This window comes from Pseudochaenichthys georgianus, chromosome 9, assembly GCF_902827115.2.
Source record: "Pseudochaenichthys georgianus chromosome 9, fPseGeo1.2, whole genome shotgun sequence".
Classification (NCBI taxonomy): domain Eukaryota; kingdom Metazoa; phylum Chordata; class Actinopteri; order Perciformes; family Channichthyidae; genus Pseudochaenichthys; species Pseudochaenichthys georgianus.
The window spans coordinates 41,794,820-41,817,418 of record NC_047511.1 but is presented as its reverse complement, the minus strand read 5'-3'; the positions used below and the strand labels follow the sequence as shown (position 1 = coordinate 41,817,418).

At 42.2% G+C, this 22,599-nt stretch overlaps 1 protein-coding gene across 2 annotated transcripts in view; it reads left to right on the top strand.

The window, feature by feature from the left end:
* LOC117452114 (zinc finger protein 79-like) overlaps positions 1–17,352 on the top strand; it is a 37,861-nt gene extending 20,509 nt beyond the window's left edge. The window contains exons 1-2 of one of the 2 annotated variants that reach the window (XM_071204432.1): positions 3,444–3,917; positions 15,665–17,352. In XM_071204432.1, the coding sequence (XP_071060533.1) occupies positions 3,668–3,917; positions 15,665–16,746 (1,332 nt within the window). In that variant the 5' untranslated portion in view covers positions 3,444–3,667 and the 3' untranslated portion in view covers positions 16,747–17,352. Of the gene's footprint in view, positions 1–3,443; positions 3,918–15,664 lie in introns of those variants that run through there. The other variant, XM_071204433.1, reaches the window with a different exon arrangement.
* Positions 17,353–22,599: the final 5,247 nt, after the last annotated feature.

Here is a 22,599-nt window from a genome sequence, read left to right as displayed (position 1 = left end):
TTTGTAAGGTCATTTCCCTGCAGCTCTGGACTGCCATTTCTCTCTCTGGTGTCACAACTGTCCACTAGAGAGCGCTGCAGCTCCTGAGATGTAACACTGATGCTGCAGAAAGCTTTCTTAGTGCTGTTGAATACATTCCAGTAAGTTCAAAAATATTATTAATGCCACTATTCAAAGAAGATTTGTTTGTTTTTTGGCACCCGTTATGCCATTTTAAATCAACACAGTGCCCTTTTCTTAAGGATTGAACATCCCACATGCTGTTTCCCTTTGTGGACATTTTATATTGTGCTTATCTTAAGAAACTGTTTGACATTTCAGTATATTATTCTTAAAACTGTGCAATGGTTTTTGTTGACATTTTGTCTGGATAAAATAACTTGTACTCTTTGATGCTGAAATGTGCTTTGCCTTAGTTTCAAGACAATTAAAGGTATAAAAAAACAAAGTGTATGTGACGGGCTTCTTCCCTCTTAGTCTTCTTCCCCATTTATTAATAGATATCACGTCCACTTCATGACACCTACTGACCAATTTCATAACAGCTGTTTATATCCTAAAGCAGTGGTGGTGGATAGAAACTGAGTACATTTACTCAGTTACTGATCAATCTTTAGGTAATTTACTTGAGTATTGTTGTGACCACCTATGTATACACTGGGTTCATAATTCACACATGGAACTACAGTTGGGGTTTTGTTCCCACATGGACATGTTATGGTTCCCTATATATATTGTGTGCCCTCCTGGCTCTTTCTCTTGTGGTCCCGGGCTGCGACCCGACAACATGTCCTTTGCAGCTCTTGAATAAAGTACCATTTTGCACCTTCCTTGCACCGCCTCTGACTCCCTATCTCTCGGCACTACACTGGTGACCCTGACACGTCTCGAGAAGTTTCCGGGACGGAACCGAACACGGCTAAACTCGAGTTTTCCGGTTATTACCCGTCCCCTTGTGTGTTATGAAGGTTTTTCTGCATGTAAGCAGAGTCTGCAAAGTCACAAACTCGAGTTTCTTTCTCGAAATGCCGGGGTTGTTTGGAGACGTCCGTGGCTGCAACCGGCACGCGGACTGAGGCTCGGGGATGTTGCTCGGCTCGCCATTCCCGCATCGGCCTTCCGGCTACAGGGAGACCATGCATGACCTGCTGGGTCGACCAGCAAACCGATTGCTACCTCGTGGGGCTGTTTTCTTCTGGTCGTACGGCTGCACGTCCAGGCTGCGCTAGCCTACGGCGACTAGCGGCTAACCACGCTAGCTAACGGCTACAGCTAGCAGCTACCGATGGCTGCCAGCTAGCGGCTAACGGCTAGCTGCTAACGGCCACAGCTACCGGCTATCGACTTTTTGAGTTTTTTTTCTCTGGTGCCTGAGAGGAGGTTCGACCATGGCTGGTTGGCCTCGTGTGGACACTCTCACCTTTTCATCACCTCGACGGTGGCTTCGGACGCCACCCACGCTCTCATCGGCGCCTGGGTGGCGCGCTTCTGGACCCCGACTCGCCTCTTCCTTCACCTCGGCGGTTTCGGACGTCGCCCATGCCTTCATCGGCCCGTGGGTGGCGCGCTTTGGGATCCTGCCTGGCCTCTTCCTTATCCTCGGCGGTTTCAGACGTCGCCCATGCCTTCATCGGCCCGTGGGTGGCGCGCTACGGGACCCTGCCTGGTCTCTCTCCTGTCCACGGCTCCTTCCTCCCGGGGGTGCTGCTCCTGCCCCCCGGGGACCCGGTTCTTTCCTTCCGAGGACTTCGTGCCCACCGCCTTCGTGCCCGCCGCCCTGCACCCTCGCCGCTGCTGCGCCCTTGCCGCTGCTGCGCCCTTGCCGCTGCTGCGCCCTCGCCGCTGCTGCGCCCTCGCCGCTGCTGCGCCCTCGCCGCTGCTGCGCCCTCGCCGTTGCTGCGCCCTCGCCGCTGCTGCGCCCTCGCCGCTGCTGCGCCCTCGCCGCTGCTGCGCCCTCGCCGCTGCTGCGCCCTCGCCGCTGCTGCGCCCTCGCCTGCGACCGGACAGCGCTCCTTCCTGCTGGAGACCTCCGGGTTATTTTCGACCGTCGCGGCTCAGCGACCCAGCTTTCACCGACCGGCAGGTGGAGGCTTCATTCGCCCTCGTTAGGGCCCCTACCCTCTCCTGCGGCCTCCTTTCGTCGGCCCGTTCCATGGCCCGGCCCTCACCTGCGACCCAACCCTCCTCGGCCCCTGTGGTGCTTCCTCCGTGGAGGCGAGGTTTTATTTTGTCATGTTTGAATTCTGGGGGGGGGCTTGTGTGGTGCCACCTATTTATACACTGGGTTCATAATTCACACATGGAACTACAGTTGGGGTTTTGTTCCCACACGGACATGTTATGGTTCCCTATATATATTGTGTGCCCTCCTGGCTCTTTCTCTTGTCGTCCCGGGCTGCGACCCAACAACACGTCCTTTGCAGCTCTTGAATAAAGTACGATTTTGCACCTTCCTTGCACCACCTCTGACTCCCTATCTCTTGGCACTACAGTATTTACTTTTCCTGCTACTTTATACTTACGAAATATATTCAAATAATTGTTAATGTATAATTCTAGAGCTTTATTGGCCCCTATGAGAAATGTACAAGCTACCCTGCAGTATATAAAGGTAAACTTGCTTCCTATTTATCAGAGGCAACATTTGAGCATTAATGGATTAAGTTTTATTATTTTAAAAATATAACATACATTTGTCTGAATATTACGTTTTTCAGGTACTTTTACATATATAAGTATCATTTGACGACTTAAGGACAAAGTATTTAGCACTTTAACTTAAATAGAAATAGTAAAACCAGTGTGTAGAAATGATAAACACAATACAAATAAGTCCAGCATTTAAATGTGATAAACACATTAATGCATCAATGATTATAATCAAAACATATAATATATATTATTCTGAAATGGGTCGATCTGCATATTGAGTACTTTTACTTTTGGAACTTTAATTATATTTTGATGCCAATACTTTTATACTTTTATTTTACATCTTGAATGCAGGACTTTAACTTGTAACAGAGTATGCCTACACTCTGGTATTTCTACTTGTACTTAAGTACAATATCTGAATACTTATTCCACCTCTGCAGCTTACAATAAGTGCAATCAACCACAAGGATGCAAACTCCGAACAGCACGAATCCTGCAAGAACATCAGCTTCAGATATGCCAAACATTTGTAATTGCTATACAGATATTTGTTTTGTGTACCTGCGACCTGTTTAGCTCAATGATGTTTATTTATTTTCCCTTTTTCCTATATGAGTATTTTCTGTTAGTTATAATAGTTTTTTTGGAAAGGGTGGTGGTGGTGGTTTTTAATAAGTATCCAGCAGGCGGTAATGCAACGTCCGGATGTTAAAACCAAAAAGAAGAAATCCTTTCCGCTTTTATTTTTACGTCCTCAAACCGCACCGGAAGTGAAGTTCCCAGCTCTTTCTAACCTGGATCGAGGTGGCGTCTCGTCGCTACGGTTCTCTCTCTGTGTTCCTGAGAAAGTGTGTGTGAGCTCCAGCACTACTGATCCATCATCTGTGTGTCTGGATAAACCTCCGAATGGACTCTGAGCTCTTTTTTCTGGAGCGTTTACCTCGGACTGTAGGAGCTAGCTTAGCGTGCTAGCTGGAAACACGTTGGCAACACTAGTCAGATTGAGAGTTTGATGAAGATAGAAACGGTGTGTTTAACGGAGTTGGCAGGAAAAGGTGATCTAGTGAACATGAGTAAAGTCCAAATGCTGCTGTTGTTGAAGAAGCAGCGACTCACTGCTGCTGCTGAAGAGATATTTGCTCTGTTTGAAAAGACTATAGCAGAGCTCGAGGAGGAGCTGTCTCGTTCAAAAGAGGAGAACGAGAGACTCCAGAAACTACTGGACGCTGTTTTACAGCCTCAGCTTCGGATACACAAAGCAGGTCTGTTTGCTTTACTTTTTATTAACACTTTAAACTCTTCAGTCACACTTTATTATCACATTAATAACACTTTAGACTGTATTACCACTTTAAACCCTTTATCAGCACTTGCTGCAGGTAGTAGAAAGTACAAACACCACACTGTGAAAATACTCCATTACAAGTTAAAGTACTGCATTCATATCTTATTTAAAGGTCCCATGTCATTGCCATTTCTACTGATCATAATTCCATTGTTGAGGTATACTAGAATATATTTATATTGTGCAATTTTCCAAACTCACATTGGTTTCTCATACAGTATCTCTGTATAGTATGTGTATTCACTATGTCCTAAACGGCTTGTTGGAGCTCCTGCCACCCCCTCCCTATGAGCCCACTGTGCTCTGATTGGTCAGCTCGCCCACTCTGTTCTGATGAGTCCACCACCATTACAGCGGAACATCTGTGATTATGTGTTACAATGGCTTTAGCAACCCGAAAATGACACCAGTAATGACAAACAGATGAGAATGCTGCGTGGGGTTTGGGTGCCGTGTCCACTAGCACCCGCACCCCCAAACACGGCGCACCTATACAGTGTAAGCGCGCCCCAGCGCTTCACACGGATTGATCCATTTGGACCAATGGGTCCATTTGGGTATGGTGACGTCACTGTACCCTGGAAGAAAAAGAGAAATCTACAACGAGGCGTTCTGGGGCAGCATAGACAGGTCTTTTGCGTGTTAGAGTTTTACTCGCTACAGGGTGTACTTTGAGGGTTTGTGACTTTGCAGACCGCTTACATGCCGAAAAACCTTCACAACACACAAGGGGACGGGTAATAACTGGAAAAGCATGACATGGGACCTTTGAGTAAAAGTATTTAAGTATTATTAGTAGTGCTGGGGGGAAACGATTATTTCGAAAACGATTAATCGGGCGATTATTTGATCGATTAGTCGACTAATCTAACGATTATTTTTCTGTTGTTCAATTCATAAAAAACGTAATGTCAAAAAAAATGTTCACGATACTGTGTCTCAGGGGATCTTAATATTTAACAAACTATTAATGTGTTATACCAGATTAACGGAAATAATCTCAGCTAACTGACGATACAAACCATGTTTACCAAAACACAAGTCTCATAAGAAGCATCTAAATGACCCATGAGTGAAAAATGCTAACGGACATTGGCACAGAACTCAAGATAAAAGTACCCTTATTACTCATCGTAGCTGCACATACAATATATCCGATTAAAACTGAGACTCCACAGATTATGTAGGTATATAGTATCATCACTGAGTGATCCGGACTCGCGACAGGGGAAGCAAATACAGTCATCACAACACGTACCTTTACAGAGCTTCTAGGGAGATCGTCTCACCACCGTAGCTGTCAATCTGATCAAAAGACGTGTTCAATGGCATTAAAATGAGAAAAAACGCGGCTGAATCGGTTAATCCATAGGTTTTTAACGTCTATGTATAAAAAAATGATTGAATTTATAATCCATAATTCCATTTTTATGTAAAAATCGGAGAGCAAATGCTAGCTGCTAATGGTAGCCACCACAGCTAGCTGCCGCTTTAAATGTTCCAACATAGCCGTTGTGCTTGTGTGATATGCCAACTCCATTTGGCAAAGACTGCAAATGACAATATCTTTGCGTTTTGGACTAACTTTAAAATATTCCCATGCTTTTGAAGACCTAGGGCGAGATGTTTTCGTTTGATGGCTTCGTGCGCAATCCTGTGAGGAGGAGGTGGTAGCCGTTTCAGTCTCCATTGTGTTTGAAGTGCGATTGCGAACTGCTTGTTGCTTTGTTTACACACCCACGTGTGTGTAGCGACGCGTCAACGCAGAAATATGTCGTAGACGATATTTTGAAGTCGACGCGTCGCTACAGCACTAATTATTAGACAAATGTACTTTATTATAATAATTAAAACTGCAGTCACAGATGTGCGCACAGTGATGAGCGGGCCCTCGCCTCCATGCGCCTGTCGGGGAGGGCGGCTGGTCGTCCCGGCGTCAAGCAGACGCGCGCGAGTCCTCCGAAATGAGCCGTTTGTGATATCATTTTCGCGTCCCAGACACCCAGGTCCTCCAGTAGCGACCCGGAAATGGATGTTGGCGCACCGTCTCGAAGGAAAACACATTTCTCTAAAGGCTCGTAGAGGATCGAGGAGGCTGTCTGGAGGAGCTGTAACCGAGGATACAATGATTTAGAGGAGAGAGGAGTCTCTCTGGAGGAGCTATAACCGAGGGTACACTGATGTCTTCTCTAGAGTCGATTTCAGCCAACAGTGATGTTTAAAAGAGGCATGACTCATGGCTGGACTTATGTCAGCTCTGCAAACGGTTCCTGTTGTGATTATAAGTTATTTAAGATGATCAAATGTGCATCAGACTTTCTGCCCTTTACCTTTTGTTTACTCACTAATCACATCTCCCCTGGATGTTAGGCTATTTTTTTTTTAAATACAACTGCTTTCATTGTGATGCGATGTTTACAGTGAGAACAGCTGCTGAGGTCAGTGCAGAAAGCAGAACAGTGTGTATAATATATCTCGCTCAATAATATATGTAACAGACCTACATTACACACTTTATTTGTAGGCTTTAGGAGATATCTACAAATAGTTTAACAGACTGTCTCAGCCTATTCTTTTCCGTCTGATGGAGACTTCATACTGACTTCAATATGTTCCACATATTTTAGACCTTATTGGTGACGTATGCTTTTAGTTCTAAAGTTTTCAGTTCAAATATTCTGCTGCTTTTTCATGCATTTAGGCTTTTATTTTCTTTTTCTTATTTCACATTCAAGTTCCCTCTATTCATGAACCCTTTAAAGTACTCAGCCACACCACATACAGTGGGGCAAAAAAGTATTTAGTCAGCCACCAATTGTGCAAGTTCTCCCACTTAAAAAGATGAGAGAGGCCTGTAATTTTCTTCCTAGGTATACCTCAACTATGAGAGACAAAATGAGAAAAACAAATCCAGAAAATCACATTGTCTGATTGTTAAAGAATTTATTTGCAAATTATGGTGGAAAATAAGTATTTGGTCAATAACAAAAGTTCATCTCAATACTTTGTTATATACACTTTGTTGGCAATGACAGAGGTCAAACGTTTTCTGTAAGTCTTCACAAGGTTTTCACACACTGTTGCTGGTATTTTGGCCCATTCCTCCATGCAGATCTCCTCTAGAGCAGTGATGTTTTGGGGCTGTCGCTGGGCAACACTGACTTTCAGCTCCCTCCAAAGATTTTCTATGGGGTTGAGATCTGGAGACTGGCTAGGCCACTCCAGGACCTTGAAATGCTTCCGACGAAGCCACTCCTTCGTTGCCCGGGCGGTGTGTTTGGGATCATTGTCATGCTGAAAGACCCAGCCACGTTTCATCTTCAATGCCCTTGCTAATGGAAGGAGGTTGTCACTCAAAATCTCACGATACATGGCCCCATTCATTCTTTCCTTTACACAGATCAGTCGTCCTGGTCCCTTTGCAGAAAAACAGCCCCAAAGCATGATGTTTCCACCCCCATGTTTTACAGTAGGTATGGTGTTCTTTGGATGCAACTCAGCATTCTTTCTCCTCCAAACACGTCTAGTTGAGTTTTTACCAAAAAGTTCTATTTTGGTTTCATCTGACCATATGACATTCTCCCAATCCTCTTCTGGATCATCTAAATGCTCTCCAGCAAACTTCAGATGGGCCTGGACATGTACTGGCTTAAGCAGGGGGACACGTCTGGCACTGCAGGATTTGAGTCCCTGGCGGTGTAGTGTGTTACTGATGGTAGCCTTTGTTACTTTGGTCCCAGCTCTCTGCAGGTCATTGGCTAGGTCCCCCTGTGTGGTTCTGGGATTTTTGCTCACCGTTCTTGTGATCATTTTAACCCCACGGGGTGAGATCTTGCATGGAGCCCCAGATCGAGGGAGATTATCAGTGGTCTTGTATGTCTTCCATTTTCTAACAATTGCTCCCACAGTTGATTTCTTCACACCAAGCTGCTTACCTATTGCAGATTCAGTCTTCCCAGCCTGGTGCAGGTCTACAATTTTGTTTCTGGTGTCCTTTGACAGCTCTTTGGTCTTGGCCATAGTGGAGTTTGGAGTGCGACTGTTTGAGGTTGTGGACAGGTGTCTTTTATACTGATAACGAGTTCAAACAAGTGCCATTAATACAGTTAACAAGTGGAGGACAGAGGAGGCTCTTAAAGAAGAAGTTACAGGTCTGTGAGAGCCAGAAATCTTGTTTGTTTGTAAGTGACCAAATACTTATTTTCCCGAGGAATTTACCAATTAATTCATTAAGAATCCTACAATGTGAGTTCCTGGATTCTTTCCCCCATTCTGTCTCTCATAGTTGAAGTGTACCTAGGATGGAAATTACAGGCCTCTCATCTTTTTAAGTGGGAGAACTTGCACAATTGATGGCTGACTAAATACTTTTTTGCCCCACTGTATATAAGCAATGTGTTGAGTCTAGCACAATGAGGGTATTACAATTGAGCAATTTTTACTACATTTGTTATTTATTTATCATGTATTGTTAATACCATTACAAAATATGTAATGTTATGTTTTAGAGGAGGACCTCAAGCTAGCAAACTCAATTTCAAACAGTATGCAGAGTTGTCCTGCAAAAGAGTTAAAATGTATTATTTAACCAAGTATTTATTCTCTTATTTGCTTTAACTGCAACAGATGATAAAGGTTTCACTGTGATAAGTATTCTCTTAAATCCATAAACCCCTGTACAGTGCTTTGTGGACGATGATGGTGTTTATGATATTTCTAACGGCAGAGGGACGACAAGATGATGCCATCTTTCTGTATGATCGCTGTTTGGTGCAATTATTTACCAACAAGCGATAAGATAAGTCAAATAAGTACTTTATTGATCATCAAGGGTTTTGTTGCAGCATAAAAAGTCATGACATTATAAATTACAAATAATTAAAAAAAAACATGTTTGTTTTGCTGCATAAAAAGTATGTAAAAAACTAAAGATAAAAATACTTTTTAAAGATTAAACATTTAAAAGATAAACAATAAAGTACAAATGTAAATAAAACAATATAATACTATATATAGAGGTTATAGTCGGGTTGTATCAATGATGCGGAGGAGACTGGGCACGTCGGCTGCTTATTCCCTCTGACTAAGAGTGCGCAGGAAGGCTAAATTGAATGTCTCTTTTTGTTCGCGCTCCTCCATTCTTATAGCTGCTTCTGACTCCCTCAACTCCCTCGGCCCGCTCTTCCTTCCGCTCGGCCAGGTTCTGCACCTGGTGTTCCTGCTGTTGGTCCAGTTGCCGTTCCGGCAGGGCCAGATCCTCTCCCCCTCGTTTCCTCTTGCCTGGGTGACAAGATAATTATAGCAATAATAATTAGCAATAAGAATGAAAAACACAGGACATGTACAGGTCACACAAGGATATAAGAATACAATGTATAAACAGAAGAACAGTAAGGATGAACTAAAGAAAGTTCTGGCACTAGATGTTTACAATGATTGTGAATTTCCAGCCTGTTGATAATGAATATAAATATATGTATATGATAGGATGTCACACACAATTGTACTAGCTACTTACTAGGCGTTGGTGTCTGTGCTCTTGTTGGGGTTTGTTGTGGCTGTCCTCGTGTAGGGGTTTGTTGTTCGAACAGTTGTTGAGTTGATGTTGCAGAGGACGTTGAAGCTGAGGGCTGTTCCTCCTCGTTAGTCCCAATGTTATCATCTAGAAACAGAAACATGACTTGTTAATTCCACAAACTACTACAGCACAATACTAAAATAGCAACAACAACTATAGAAAAGAAAAACTGAACGTAACAATGGCACATATGGTGTTAGCAAACAATAGCTCTAGCTAATGCTATCTGCCTAGCTAGCTAGCTAGCCTTCAGTGCTCCATACAAGCATGGGTTGTCGAACATAAATGTAAGGATAAAATAGACTTCTTTGTTAGAAGTGAGCTTTAGAACAGATAGGGACACAACGCTTTCAAGCAAATAACAGAGTGTTAGCAACAACTTACCATGCAGAGCCTCCAGTAACGCCGTTGCTGAATGCAGACCTCCCTCCCTCCCAACGCTAGCTGGTCTATGGCCGTAAATGGTGTCCATTAGGTCAAACCACTTCCAGTTTTTCCTAATGGCACCACTCGTGTTGTTGTTGTCCTTCACTACGCGATACTCACTCCATCTTTTTCAGTTTTTCCCGACACTGCAAGACAGTCCTTGAGTAACCGCTTCCGCACATCAGTGTAGAGACCTCCCTAAATACTTTCATATTGCGAGTTGTCCCGTCGAGCTCCCGCTGGATCTTGTCATCTGCAATAAAGTGTAGGAACGTCGTAACTTCCTCGGCGGACCCCGGTGTGCTTTTCTTTGCCATTTTTGTTGATCCTCTGTTAACAACATGTCGCATATATTGCGACGATTCTCTCTGACCAATCAGCAGTCGAGAGTGACGTCACAGCCTGGTTGTTCCTGGCCCTAGAACCCCGATTTTATGGGGCCAGAAAAACTGAATTACGACCCGCTAGCCGGTACTAGGCCAAGTGGAAACGTAACCAAAAGCGGGCCGCTGACGTCACTGCCCTCTTAAACGGGGCTCCGCGCTATAGTGGAAACGCGCCAATAGATGCTGTCTGGTGCATTCTCTAGACTGAATTATAAGATGAACCACTACAATATTATATTGTACAATTTAAATGTTATTCTTCATTTCACTTGTTTGTTTGCATGAGTTCTTGTTTGTGTTTTCTCGCTTGCGTGCCCTGCATAGATATAAGAAATACTTAAGTTGTAAATCGTATTGACCGGGCCAGCCCGAACATCGCGAAGTTGGTCGAACTAATGCCTCCTCATCCGGAAGCTGACCGAGCAGACCCGAGCAGCAGTCGAGAGGAGCCGAGTGCATCTGCGAAGCACACAAAATGGCGACGTCCATGAAGAAAGACGGGTTGACCGACTTTTGGCAACTTTGTCATCGTTTTCCAACCGATTTGTCCGCTGTCAGGCACTGACACGTCTCCACAATTGCCATAATAGATTGCCCGATTGGGCAACCAGCAGGTGAGGCTTCATTGCCCGAGCTGAATACTAGATTGCCTCGGGCCATCGGGCATTCGTTACTGTCGAGCCCTGCACTAGCAATTTCTTCAGGAATGGCATTCTCTAGTTTGGATACATTGTTGATGAGTTATGAGCATTTCTATCTAAGCCCCGCCTTTTTGCGAACACGTTTAGATTAGACGGCCATATTTATCAACTGAACATGCTCATTTCCTACAGTAATGTGTCTGACCCGCCACCGATGCTGTATATTAAGTTTGGTGTTTCAAACAAAAAATTGAAGATTAAGTTAATATTTCCGTATTTCTTAACATTATGCTCATTTAAAACAAATCAAAGTAGGCGGAGCTTAGGGGTTCAAGGAGATATGTAGAGCAGGTCCACCCAAATAAGTGTGCAAGATTTCAGGTCTTTCGGAGTTACGGTGCGACTTTGTACATCTTTCCAAAAATGGAAATCGCCATAGGTGGCGCTAGAGAGAATGTTGGACAATTTGAACACATTGACTCCAGAATGTTGAATTTTTCACAGATCCTGGAATCCGTGCAAAATTATACAACTTTTGAAGCATCCTAAAGCTCTTAAAAACAGGACGAAAGCGCAGTATAATAATAAGGATACGTAGGATTACAATAGGTTCCTCGCACTTCGTGCTAGGACGCCGTTGGATCCTAGCGTTCCGTGCTCGGGCCCTAATAAATACTTTTATATATTTATATTAGATATGACTCTTTAGCGTTTGTTATTATTAACACTGCTGCTTTAGTTGTTCTGATTGTTAAAATCCTCTGTTATTCCTAATTTTAAAGCCGATATTCCGTGGGGTCGGGGGCTCGGATCCTTGTCACCTTTTTCATACCTGATGAGTTTGCATCTCTGACTTCAGTTGCTTTAGCGTGTAGAAGCTAGTAAGCCTACTATTTCATTTGTTTTAGATAGGCACAACATGTTTCATATGCTTGCTGGCCTTATTTTCCTTATCCATGTTAAAATAAACAATTTTCAGTGGCACCGCTGAGAAAAAGTCATTTTTTTCGGTCATGGAAAATTAGGTAAAGATCATGGAGACGTCATTGGTGAAAGAGTGTATGAACCCTGAAATATATTTATAAAAATAGTAGGGCTGTCAAGTTAACGCGTTAATAACGCCACTAATTATTTTAACGCGATTAACGCATGTGTATCTTCTCTTTTTTATTTTTTTTTATTGGTTCTACATTGTAGATTTATACTGAAGACATCAAAACTATAAAAGAACACATATGGAATTGTCTAGTAAACAAAAAAGTGTTAAAAAACCCAGAATATGATTTATATTTTGATGGCTACTGCAGAATGCTGCGGTAGCCTTGCGGGTTCAGTGTGCCTTGGATTCTGAATAAATTGCCAACAGTGACACCAGCAAAGCTCCCCCCCCCGCACCATCTCACTTCCTCCTCTATTCTTCACGGTGGGAACCACTCATGCAGAAACCATCCGCTCACCTTCTCTGCGTCTCACAAAGACACGGAGGTTGGAACCAAAAATCTCTAATTTGGACCGATCAGACCAAAGTACAGATTTCCACTGTCTAATATCCAATCCTTGTGTTTCTTGGCCCAAACAATTCTCTTCTTCTTGTTGTTCATCCTCAGTAGTAGATCTTTGTAGCAATTGGACCATGAAGGCCTGATTCACGCAGTCTACTCTGAACAGTGGATGTTAAGATTGTCTGCTCCTTGAGCTCTGTGATAATTGATGTGGGCTCTAATCTGAGGTGCTTTCATTTGCGGTTTCTGAGGCTGGTAACTCTTGTGTATTTATCCTCTGCAGCAGAGGTAACTCTTGCTCTTCCTTTCCCGGGGGGTTCCTCATGAGAACCAATTTCATCATAGCGTTCGTTGGTTTTTGCGACTGCACTTGAGGATACATTCAAAGTTCTTGACATTTTCTGGATCAACTGGCCTTCATTTCTTAAAGTGATGATGGACGGCCATTTCTCTTTACTGAGTTGAGTGGTTCTTGCCATAATATGGATTACAACAGCAGTCAAATAGGGATTTCCACTGTCTACCAACTCTACCTCTGCACAACACAACTGATGGTCTCAAACACATTAAGAAGGCAAGTAATTCCACAAATTGACTCTTGAAAACCATTCCAGGTGACGACCTCATGAAGCAAACTGAAAGAAGCTAAGGGTGTGCAAAGCTCTCATCAAGGCAGAAGGGGGCTACTTTGAATAATCTAGAATAAAAATCATATTCTTGATTTTTTTTAAACACGTTTTTGTTAACTAAATAATTCCATGTGTTCTTTCATAGTTTTGATGTCTTCAGTATTAATCTACAAAGTAAAAACATATTAAAATCAACAAACCATTGAATGAGAAGGTGTCCAAACTTTTGACTGGTACTGAATATAAAAAACACATATTTTAATTAGTGCTGTCAAAATTATCGCGTTAACGGCGGTAATTCATTTTTTGAATTAATTGCGTTAAAATATTTAACGCATGTGCAGAATGGCCCGCCCCATACGTGCCACCAGTGGCAGCGCCAGGGTATGGCTGGGGTAGGCTACACCCATACCAATAAATGTAAATTGCACAGACAGCAGTTAGTACGATTGATTTCAGTAGCCACGGTTTTGAAAACTTTTGTCACGTAGTGATCATCTTCTCAATAGAACATCTTTGATAACGGCGTGGTGTTGTTGCACACCGTGTGCACCGACTCTGTGCACACGGAGTGCACAGACGGGGAGCTGTTAACGTCGGTCTGTACAACGGACTTGTGCCAAAACTACGCCAACCGGCTGCGGAGGGAGACTCCCCCCTTCACTGGAGAACTGCGCTAAAACAGCTGATCACAACGTTCACACTCTGTGGTCACGAAGTACTCCACTAGCTGCCCCCCCCCCCCTCTGTCGACTTTCCTGAAGTACTCCCCCGTTGATAGAAATCAACACGTAATGAATTAAGACCCCACGGTTTGATGATTGATAGGTATGTGGGTTGTCTTTCATTTTGGCACGCAGAAAAATGTTATAATAAACATAGATACTGTATGTTAAATGGATATATCCGCCTTCTTTCATTTATCTTTCCATTCCCACAACAATATACATAAATAAATGGCATATTTTGGACATAGTTCGAATGGTGATTAATCATGATTAATTAATTTTTAAGCGGTGATTCATCTGATTAAAAATTGTAATCGTTTGACAGCCCTAATTTTAATATTTAGCAGGTTCCCTCATCACTAATCATTTATACAAGCGCTACTTCAACATGTACATCAGTAAAATGCTGCATACAAAATAATCAAGAAACATCATAAATTAAACACTGACAGGGAACATTTTACTGCACCATCATTACTTTTTAGACCCTCCAGAAAAACGCGGGCAAAAATCCTTCATTATGCGGGCAAAAATCCTTCATTATGCGGGCAAAAATCCTTGATTATGCGGGCTAAAATCCTTGATTATGCGATCAAACATGCGGGGTTTTATGTGATTTTATGCGGTGAAATTGCGGGAAGTTGTGAAATATGCGGGAAAAATAAATATTGGGCTGTCTTATTTATTTATTCTCTCTCACACACAACCTGCCACTAACGTTAAACCCCTTTACTATTCAATTAAACACATTCAATGTTTATTTATTGTAAAAGCAATTGGGCTATTTTAATCACACTCTCTCTCACACACACACACACACACACACACACACACACACACACACACACACACACACACACACACACACACACACACACACACACAAACACACTTACTTCTCCGCCTCATTCTGTTTTCATTTACTCGTTCGTTATCTGACCAGCTTCAATCTTGTAGGCTACTCACCTCGTTTCTAGGGTTTTGGAGGTTGATGCCTCGGTGAACGTGAGTTGTTTGGCTTTCTTGTCCACAGCAGCAGAAAGCATTTTCGAATGTTTGAATGAATCAAAGTGGGTCGTCACCGTCGATTTTCTCTTATGCTCCAACACAGAGTTGCACGGGGTGCAGAATAGTTCCCCCCCACTTTCGTGCAGAACATCGGGGTACTGCTTTGCCCAGTCTTTAGCAGGAATGTTCAACGGTAAATTAGATGGATTAGATGTTTTCATCTTGGTGTTTTCTCTCTCGTGTGAACTCCACACATTCACTCTACGGTGTTGTTTACCTTCTGTAATGCGCTGACGTCGCGTCATCATCATCACGTCAAGACGAGTTAACTTTTTTTTTTCTCAACTTTGTGTGGAAAAATGCGGGGATTATGCGGCTTTTTAATAAATATGCGGCCTTTTAAAAATCTGCGCCATTTAGCTGATTATGCGGTAAATTCTGCGATCGCAGAATCGCGTTTTTCTGGAGGGTCTAACTTTTAATGAAGGTGCCGTAAAATGTTTGGATAATACTTGCATACTTTTACTTAAATGAGGTTTGATTGCAGGATTTTAATTTGTAAAAGAGTATTTTCATTCTATACTGTAGGCGTAGTGTATCTGTGAACGATCCCAAATACAATTCATTGTTTACATTGGGGCTAGTGTTAAACCAGAAGAAAAAACCCTTTTTCATTTTTAACTGGAAGTGGAAAGGAGCTGGGCTACATAAGGTGAATTGAGCCAACAAAATTAGACATGTTTTGTGTTTTTCCTGTTCCCTGCAGACATCCAGCAGCTGGTGGTGGTTAAAGAAGAGCTTCTCCATGACCTGCAGGCGTGGAGCACCAGTCTGGACCAGGAGGACCCAGAGCCCCCCCCACACATTAAGCAGGAACAGGAGGAACTCAGGATCAGTCAGGAGGGAGAGCAGCTTCAGGACCAGGAGGAGGCTGATGCCACCAAGTCCACTTTCACTCCTGACCCTGTGAAGAGTGAAGATGATAAAGAGAAACCTCAGTCCCCACGGCCTCATCAAAGACAAACTGAACACATGGAAACAGAAGCTGATGGAGATGACTCTCGAGGACCAGAACCAGCCAGGAACTCAAATCCAGAGAGGAGTTTACAACCAAAGACTGAGGGTTACACTGGAGACTCTTCTGAACCTGACACTGGAGACAGTGCTGATTGGAAAGAGACCAAAGAACCTGCGTCAGGCTCAAACTCACTGAAAAATAGACATGAATCTGTCAGTGATCAACGACGTGGTGCTGAAAAGAAACAATTCGGGTGCTCTGTTTGTACGGAATCTTTTACACAGAAAGGAGATATTAATAGACACATGAGACTCCACACAGGAGAGAAACCTTACAGCTGTTCAGTCTGTAAGAAAGCTTTTTCACAGAATATAAATTTAAAGGCACACATGAGAATCCACACAGGAGAGAAACCATACAACTGCTCAGTCTGTAAGAAATCCTTTTCAGAGAGTGGAGGTTTAAAAAAACACATGAGAATCCACACAGGAGAGAGACCATACAGCTGCTCAGTCTGTAAGAAAGCTTTTTCACAGAGTGTAAGTTTAAATGGACACATGAGAATCCACACGGGAGAGAGACCATACAGCTGCTCAGTCTGTAAGAAATCCTTTTCGGCGAGTGGAGATTTAAAAAAACACTTGAGAATCCACACAGGAGAGAGACCATACAGCTGCTCAGTCTGTAAGAAAGCTTTTTCACAGAGTGGAAATTTAAATGAACACATGAGAATCCACACAGGAGAGAAACTACACAGCTGCTCAGTCTGTAAGAAAGCCTTTTCACAGAGTAGAGGTTTAAAAAAATACATACAGCTGCAATGTTTGTAACAAAAGATTTAAATTCCGTAGTGATTTCAAAAGAAACAAGTGTGTTGGTCGTCAGTCCTCACGGCTTAATGAAATTCAAACTGAGGATAACATAGCCTCCAATCAGCAGCTCAGCTGAACACATGGCAACAGAGGACAATGAATAAGTCTTAAATATGACAGTTCACACATGAACAAATCTGTCTGACTGGATACACATTGTTGCACAACATTTATATAAGACTTAAATGAACTCCATCAACATAAGTGGACAATATGTTTAATGTTTTTGTCATACTGATTTATATGTTAACCACTGACTGTTGATGAACCAATTTTATTTTTGGATTGAGGGCTCCAAGTTTCCAAGTAGAGATATAGGATGATTTGATGTATTGTTCTTTATTTCTAAATGTTTTGTATCTTTGCTCCCCTGTTAATGAGCTCTGTTTTACATAAATGTACCCATTATCTGATTGTTTTTGCTTCTGTAACTGTAAGGGAATACATTTGCCTATTTTGTATCCTGATTACCTAATGCCGTTACATGTTATACGTTACTCCCTAAGCCTGATTTCACGCACCTGTAACCGATTCGCTAATAATCATAAATGTTCATTTATTTGACCCCTTGACTCGACTGTTTCTTTGTTAATAATCGTTACGTCTCCTCAGGACCAAGTAATGGACCAGCTAGTCTTAGGGTGTTTCTTAATGTCGAGGACGCTTCCTTGGTTGGACATGTCTTCCGAGTCGTGTCCTTCAGAGGCTAGGCAAGAATCCTTCCTAGCATTCAGAGAACAAAGAATGGAACAGGCTAGCAAGTGTTTGCGTCCAAATGGTTGGAAGATAAGGAGGAAGGACAATCAATACTGTATATAGTAAATGTAAGATAAAGTGTGTCACCAATGTAACCGGTTAGAACTCAAAGTGGCGATGAGGTCTTAAAAAGTATTCAATTTGACTTAAGGATTCCTGCATATACCCTGGTATAGAGTCTTCAGGTTCTGAAAATTATCAGCGATAGAGCTAGAAAAATATTTAGACTATTTTTTCTTTACAAATCTGTGCAAAAAATGCAAACATATCGCTTTATCCATACTCCTGCAGTTGTATTGTTCTGGATTCATAGTGAAGTGTAATAGATGTTCTGCACTGTTGTTATCAATCAGTTTATTTATATATTATGTATTTAATATAAAGTGAAATTCCCATTTAAAAAAAAAAAAAAAAAAGGGACTCACTTAAGGAAAAAGGTTCTGAACCAGTGAAAGTTCTTCATTAGCACATGCACATAAAAACATAATTAAAGTTGTGACCAGATGCTATCGCCCGCTGCACACATTTTCAATTTTTCGCCTTTTATACCACACTGCAAGTCTGACATTTTTTAATGAGACGACTGGAAGTTAGACTGCAGTTTTAAACAATTATATACACAGCTCAAGTCTTTCACAGCCAGAATATCTCTCTCTCCTTTTTTTTGAAAGCCAGAAATATTCAAGCAGAAAAATCAGTGCCTGTTAAATCAAAGGGAAATCAATCATCTAAGACAACATTTTTGAAGAGGATAAGATCAACTCAGCGTACAAGACACATCAATCTTGTGGTTTTTGGTCATAATCCAGGCTCTATGTTCAAATAGAGAAGGATATTGCAGTGTTTGAGGGCCTATTAAAAGCCAGCGGAAGGGTGTATTAGTCTGGGAAATGACTCATAATAAAGTTGTAAATAAACAAGAAAGAAACTGTGATACCTTTACAAAAGGAAGTGTTAGAAGCTTGTTCTCCCCCAGCTCTCCTAAGTGATGTTCGGGTGACGTTACTTCGTCTGCACGGTGGAGTTCAACAATGAAGCCAACCGGTTCCAGGTGGACTCCGAGCCGTCGGAGCTTTTCCAGCTGCAGGACTACGCCCTGCCCTCCGTCCTGGAGTCCTTCACCGGATGGGTAAGACTCTCCTGACCTTCATCTGTCCTTCCTGTTTTCTGACATCGCAAGTCATATAAACATTCATGTAACTATGAAACAATAGAATCACACAAAAACCAAGAGGGATCCGTAATATTTGTAGAATAATGTTTTTGTGTAGCAACCTTTGAAACACTTTGGAAGTGGACAATGCCAAACCGATATAATACAGCATGTCTGTAAAGCTAGTTTAGTTTGATTGAACTGCTAGTCTCTGTTTCAGTCTGACACATGTTCCTTGTCTCCGCAGACCACGGTGCGTCTGTATCCGTTCCAGATCCACAGCATCGCTCTCTCCTCCTTCGCCTCCATTATGGGACCTATAGCGACAGCAGGAAACAAACAAAGTCGCTGAGATGCTGAGGCCGGGCCTGTTTAATATTGTGTGACACGCTACAAGAAAGTACTTGCTGAAATCAAAAACTCTGTTGCAAAATAATGTTGTTTAATGAAAACTGGGATGATCAACTTATTCTCCTTGGACATGTACATCGTTATACTAATTAGAGCAATAATTTCAACTAGCGGTCAACAAAAAGTACAACGGCCCTGTGTCACCCTCTCTTCTACACACACCTCACTCAGGTGAACAGGATTATAATGAGTGCCGCCCATCATTGGCGGCGCCAGAGATTTTCTCTAGGGGGTGCTGTGGGGTAGCTTGACGTTTCATAGAGGGTGCTCAAACATTAAGGGTTTCCCATTAATGCACCAGCGCTACTGTTGAATTTTCGACTGCAACACTCCCCACACGCACACAGTGTACCTGCGCGACTGTTACAATGAAGACTCGATAATCAGCTCATGGCATATAAGCAGGGGTAAAGTGCTATTTTTACAAGTGGGTGGTGGACCTCATCTCCTCTAGTGGGGTCCGGGGGCATGCTTTCCCGGGATTTTTTTTAAATATTGAAGTTAAAAGCATCAATCTGGTGCACTTTGAGAGCAATATTAAGAGATCTGGATACATCTCTCAACAACACCCATATAAAACAGAACTGTAAACAGATTTTCTATTTCTTTATAGATATTTTACAAATCACTCCCCTTTTAAAACAAACCGTTTGAGACTCACTGAGATAACTAGACTAAAGTTAACTATCTAAACACAGAGTCCTTTACTTCACCTGAGCTGAGGTTACCTGAGATTCTTCGTCTGACAGGAGATAGTTCTCCCGCCTCCACCTTGTTGTTGAAAAAGCTCCTTATATCCTTTAGCTTGGCTAGCTAGCACCAGATGCTAACCACAACGATCTCCGGTAGATACCCACCGGTGCGCGAGCTCTCTCTCTCAGACAAAATGGCTCGTGCCACCAGCTATGGTTTGTTCATATGTTTTATAACCTAACACTGCAATGTACAGTGATAGTGAAATAATTCATCATCAAAGTTAGTGGTTATTTTTTTTATTTCCGACTGTTAGAGAAGAGCATTTTATTTCTTGAAGAAAACAAACTGTTGGTTGAACATTAAATTAGCTAGAGAATTATCTCTGTCTCTTGAGTTGTTTTATGTCTTCCTCTGACACTGAATATACAAAAATGAAACGTTTAGTTTGAGACTTTTCAGTATTGGTCTATTGTATTCTTATAATTGTTGTAGGGTGCCTTTGAGACTTCATGATTACTGAAAAAAATGATTTGAAATGTTACTTGATATTGAGTATACTATATGCAGTGTGCGAAAAAGTACACGTCCCACCGTCCGGGACGTGTTATTTACAATATCGGACAAGTAGATCTTTCAATTGACTTGTCCGGCGGACAAGTGACGTTTTTCGCCCCGATTTATTGACAAATTATTGATAAATTCAGTTTACAAAAGGCAGAACTCATTCGCAAATGGTCCCTGTCCGCCATTGTTCGTTTAGAAGTGTTAGTTTCGGTTCTGCAAGTCGATTCATAAGGAAATGCATCTCGCCGCTTTCTGTACAGCTAGACGGGGGCGGGGCGGAGCGGGGTGGGAAGTGTAGCACAGCGGCCGGGTTGGGAAGCAAAACTCGGTTCCGAGTAGGAACAAATAACAATTGTCCGGTACCGGGATTAAGAGTTGTGAGGACAGGAGGCGAGGCCGAGCCCCGCGCACTGCAGCTCTCTCTCTATGCTCCGTATCAGCTGATCGCTGCACGGCGCAGCGTCTCTCTCTCTCTCTCTCTCTCTCTCTCTCTCTCTCTCTCTCTCTCTCTCTCTCTCTCTCTCTCTCTCTCTCTCTCTCTCTCTTTCTACACACAGCGGATCCGCTGCCCGTTTGTCAAACTTTCTTATGTTCTTTTTCTAACACATAATGAAGGTTATTAAGCGTTTTAGCTCCTGTGTTGTTACTATTGACCGCCATTTCCTTTATGAAGTGAAGCAGCCTCCCTGTCTGTGTCCTCGCGCTGTCCTCACATCCCCGGACCCCCAGACCCGGAGGAGCACAGGGATGTCAGTATTGTTTATGAAGCAGGGTATAGAAAGTAGCTACATTATTGAAATTAAAATACTATTTATTTACTTTTCCAAACAGTGAGCAGCTGGGCAGCTGCAGCTGTGTATTGCAGGACATGTGTAAGCGTGCAAGCTCTTTGAGTTGTAGAAAAGCGCTAGGCCTATAGGCTATAAATATAATAATAATAATAATAATAATAATAATAACTTTATTTGTATAGCACCTTTCATACAGGGGATTGCAGTTCAAAGTGCTTTACATCAGTAAAAAATAAGACATACAATCAGTGTAAAACAAGCAGCAAGAGCAAAGCATAAAGTGGGATAAAATAATTAAAAATAAAAACATGGAGAATAAAACATAGAGGAATAGTGCAGTATAATAGTGTAAAGTCAGCCAAATGCTTTGGTAAAGAGATAGGTTTTAAGCTGGTGACCTCTAATAGACCTGCATCTGATGATCGCAGTGTTCTGGCAGGTGTGTAGTTTATTAGAGAGTGAGCAATGTAGCTGGGTCCTTGTCCATTTAGAGCTTTGTATATGAGGAGAAGCACCTTAAAATCAATTCTGAAAGTTACAGGAAGCCAGTGTAGAGTAGCTAAGACAGGACTAATGTGTTCCCTCTTTTTGGTATTCGTTAGTAGTCAGCTGCAGAGTTTTGAATAAGCTGGAGTCTAGCTTTCTTGGGGAGACCAGTGAATAGTGCATTGCAGTGTCTAGTCGGCTAGATATAAAAGCATGAATTAGCTTCTCTGCATCATTTTGATTTATGAATGGTCTTACCTTCGCTATGTTTCTGAGATGAAAGAAAGATATTTTGTTTAAATGGGCGTTGAAGTTCAAATCTGAGTCCAGGATGACACCGAGACTTGTCACCTCCGGTTTAATCCAAGTGGTTACACTTCCTAGATTATTTGTTAGCATCTCTCTTTTTGAGATAATAATAATGTATTATTATTATTATTATTATTATTATTATTATTATTTTTAGGCCTATGTGTTGGACATGTGTGGTTGGACTCTGTCTCACAGGCAGGTTGCAGTGTAACATCAGAGGAGACTGGGCCAACTGTACATTCTCAAATTGCACCACTTAGAACTAACTAAACAATGCAGAGATTATTTTTATATATAATTGTATTCAATAACCGTAAGAAATTAAACAGTATGAAGTGATTTGTAAATAGGAATACAGATTTGACTTAATGTTTTCATAAATATATTTTTCTCCCAGTTTGTCATGGGACTTATTTTTACCCTCTCAAAGAACCGGAATCGAGAACCGAAAATAACCGGAATCGAAAAGCAGAACCGGAATTGTTAAAATCCAAACGATACCCAACCCTATGTGTGATGCATTAAAAGCTTACCGCTCACTTACGTTAGCGGTGTCGTAAAAACCGTGGGAAAATGTAAAATACGATGACGAAGAAGAAGATTCCAGTGGCCCCAATTTTTGTCCATTCTGGACAAGTGAAA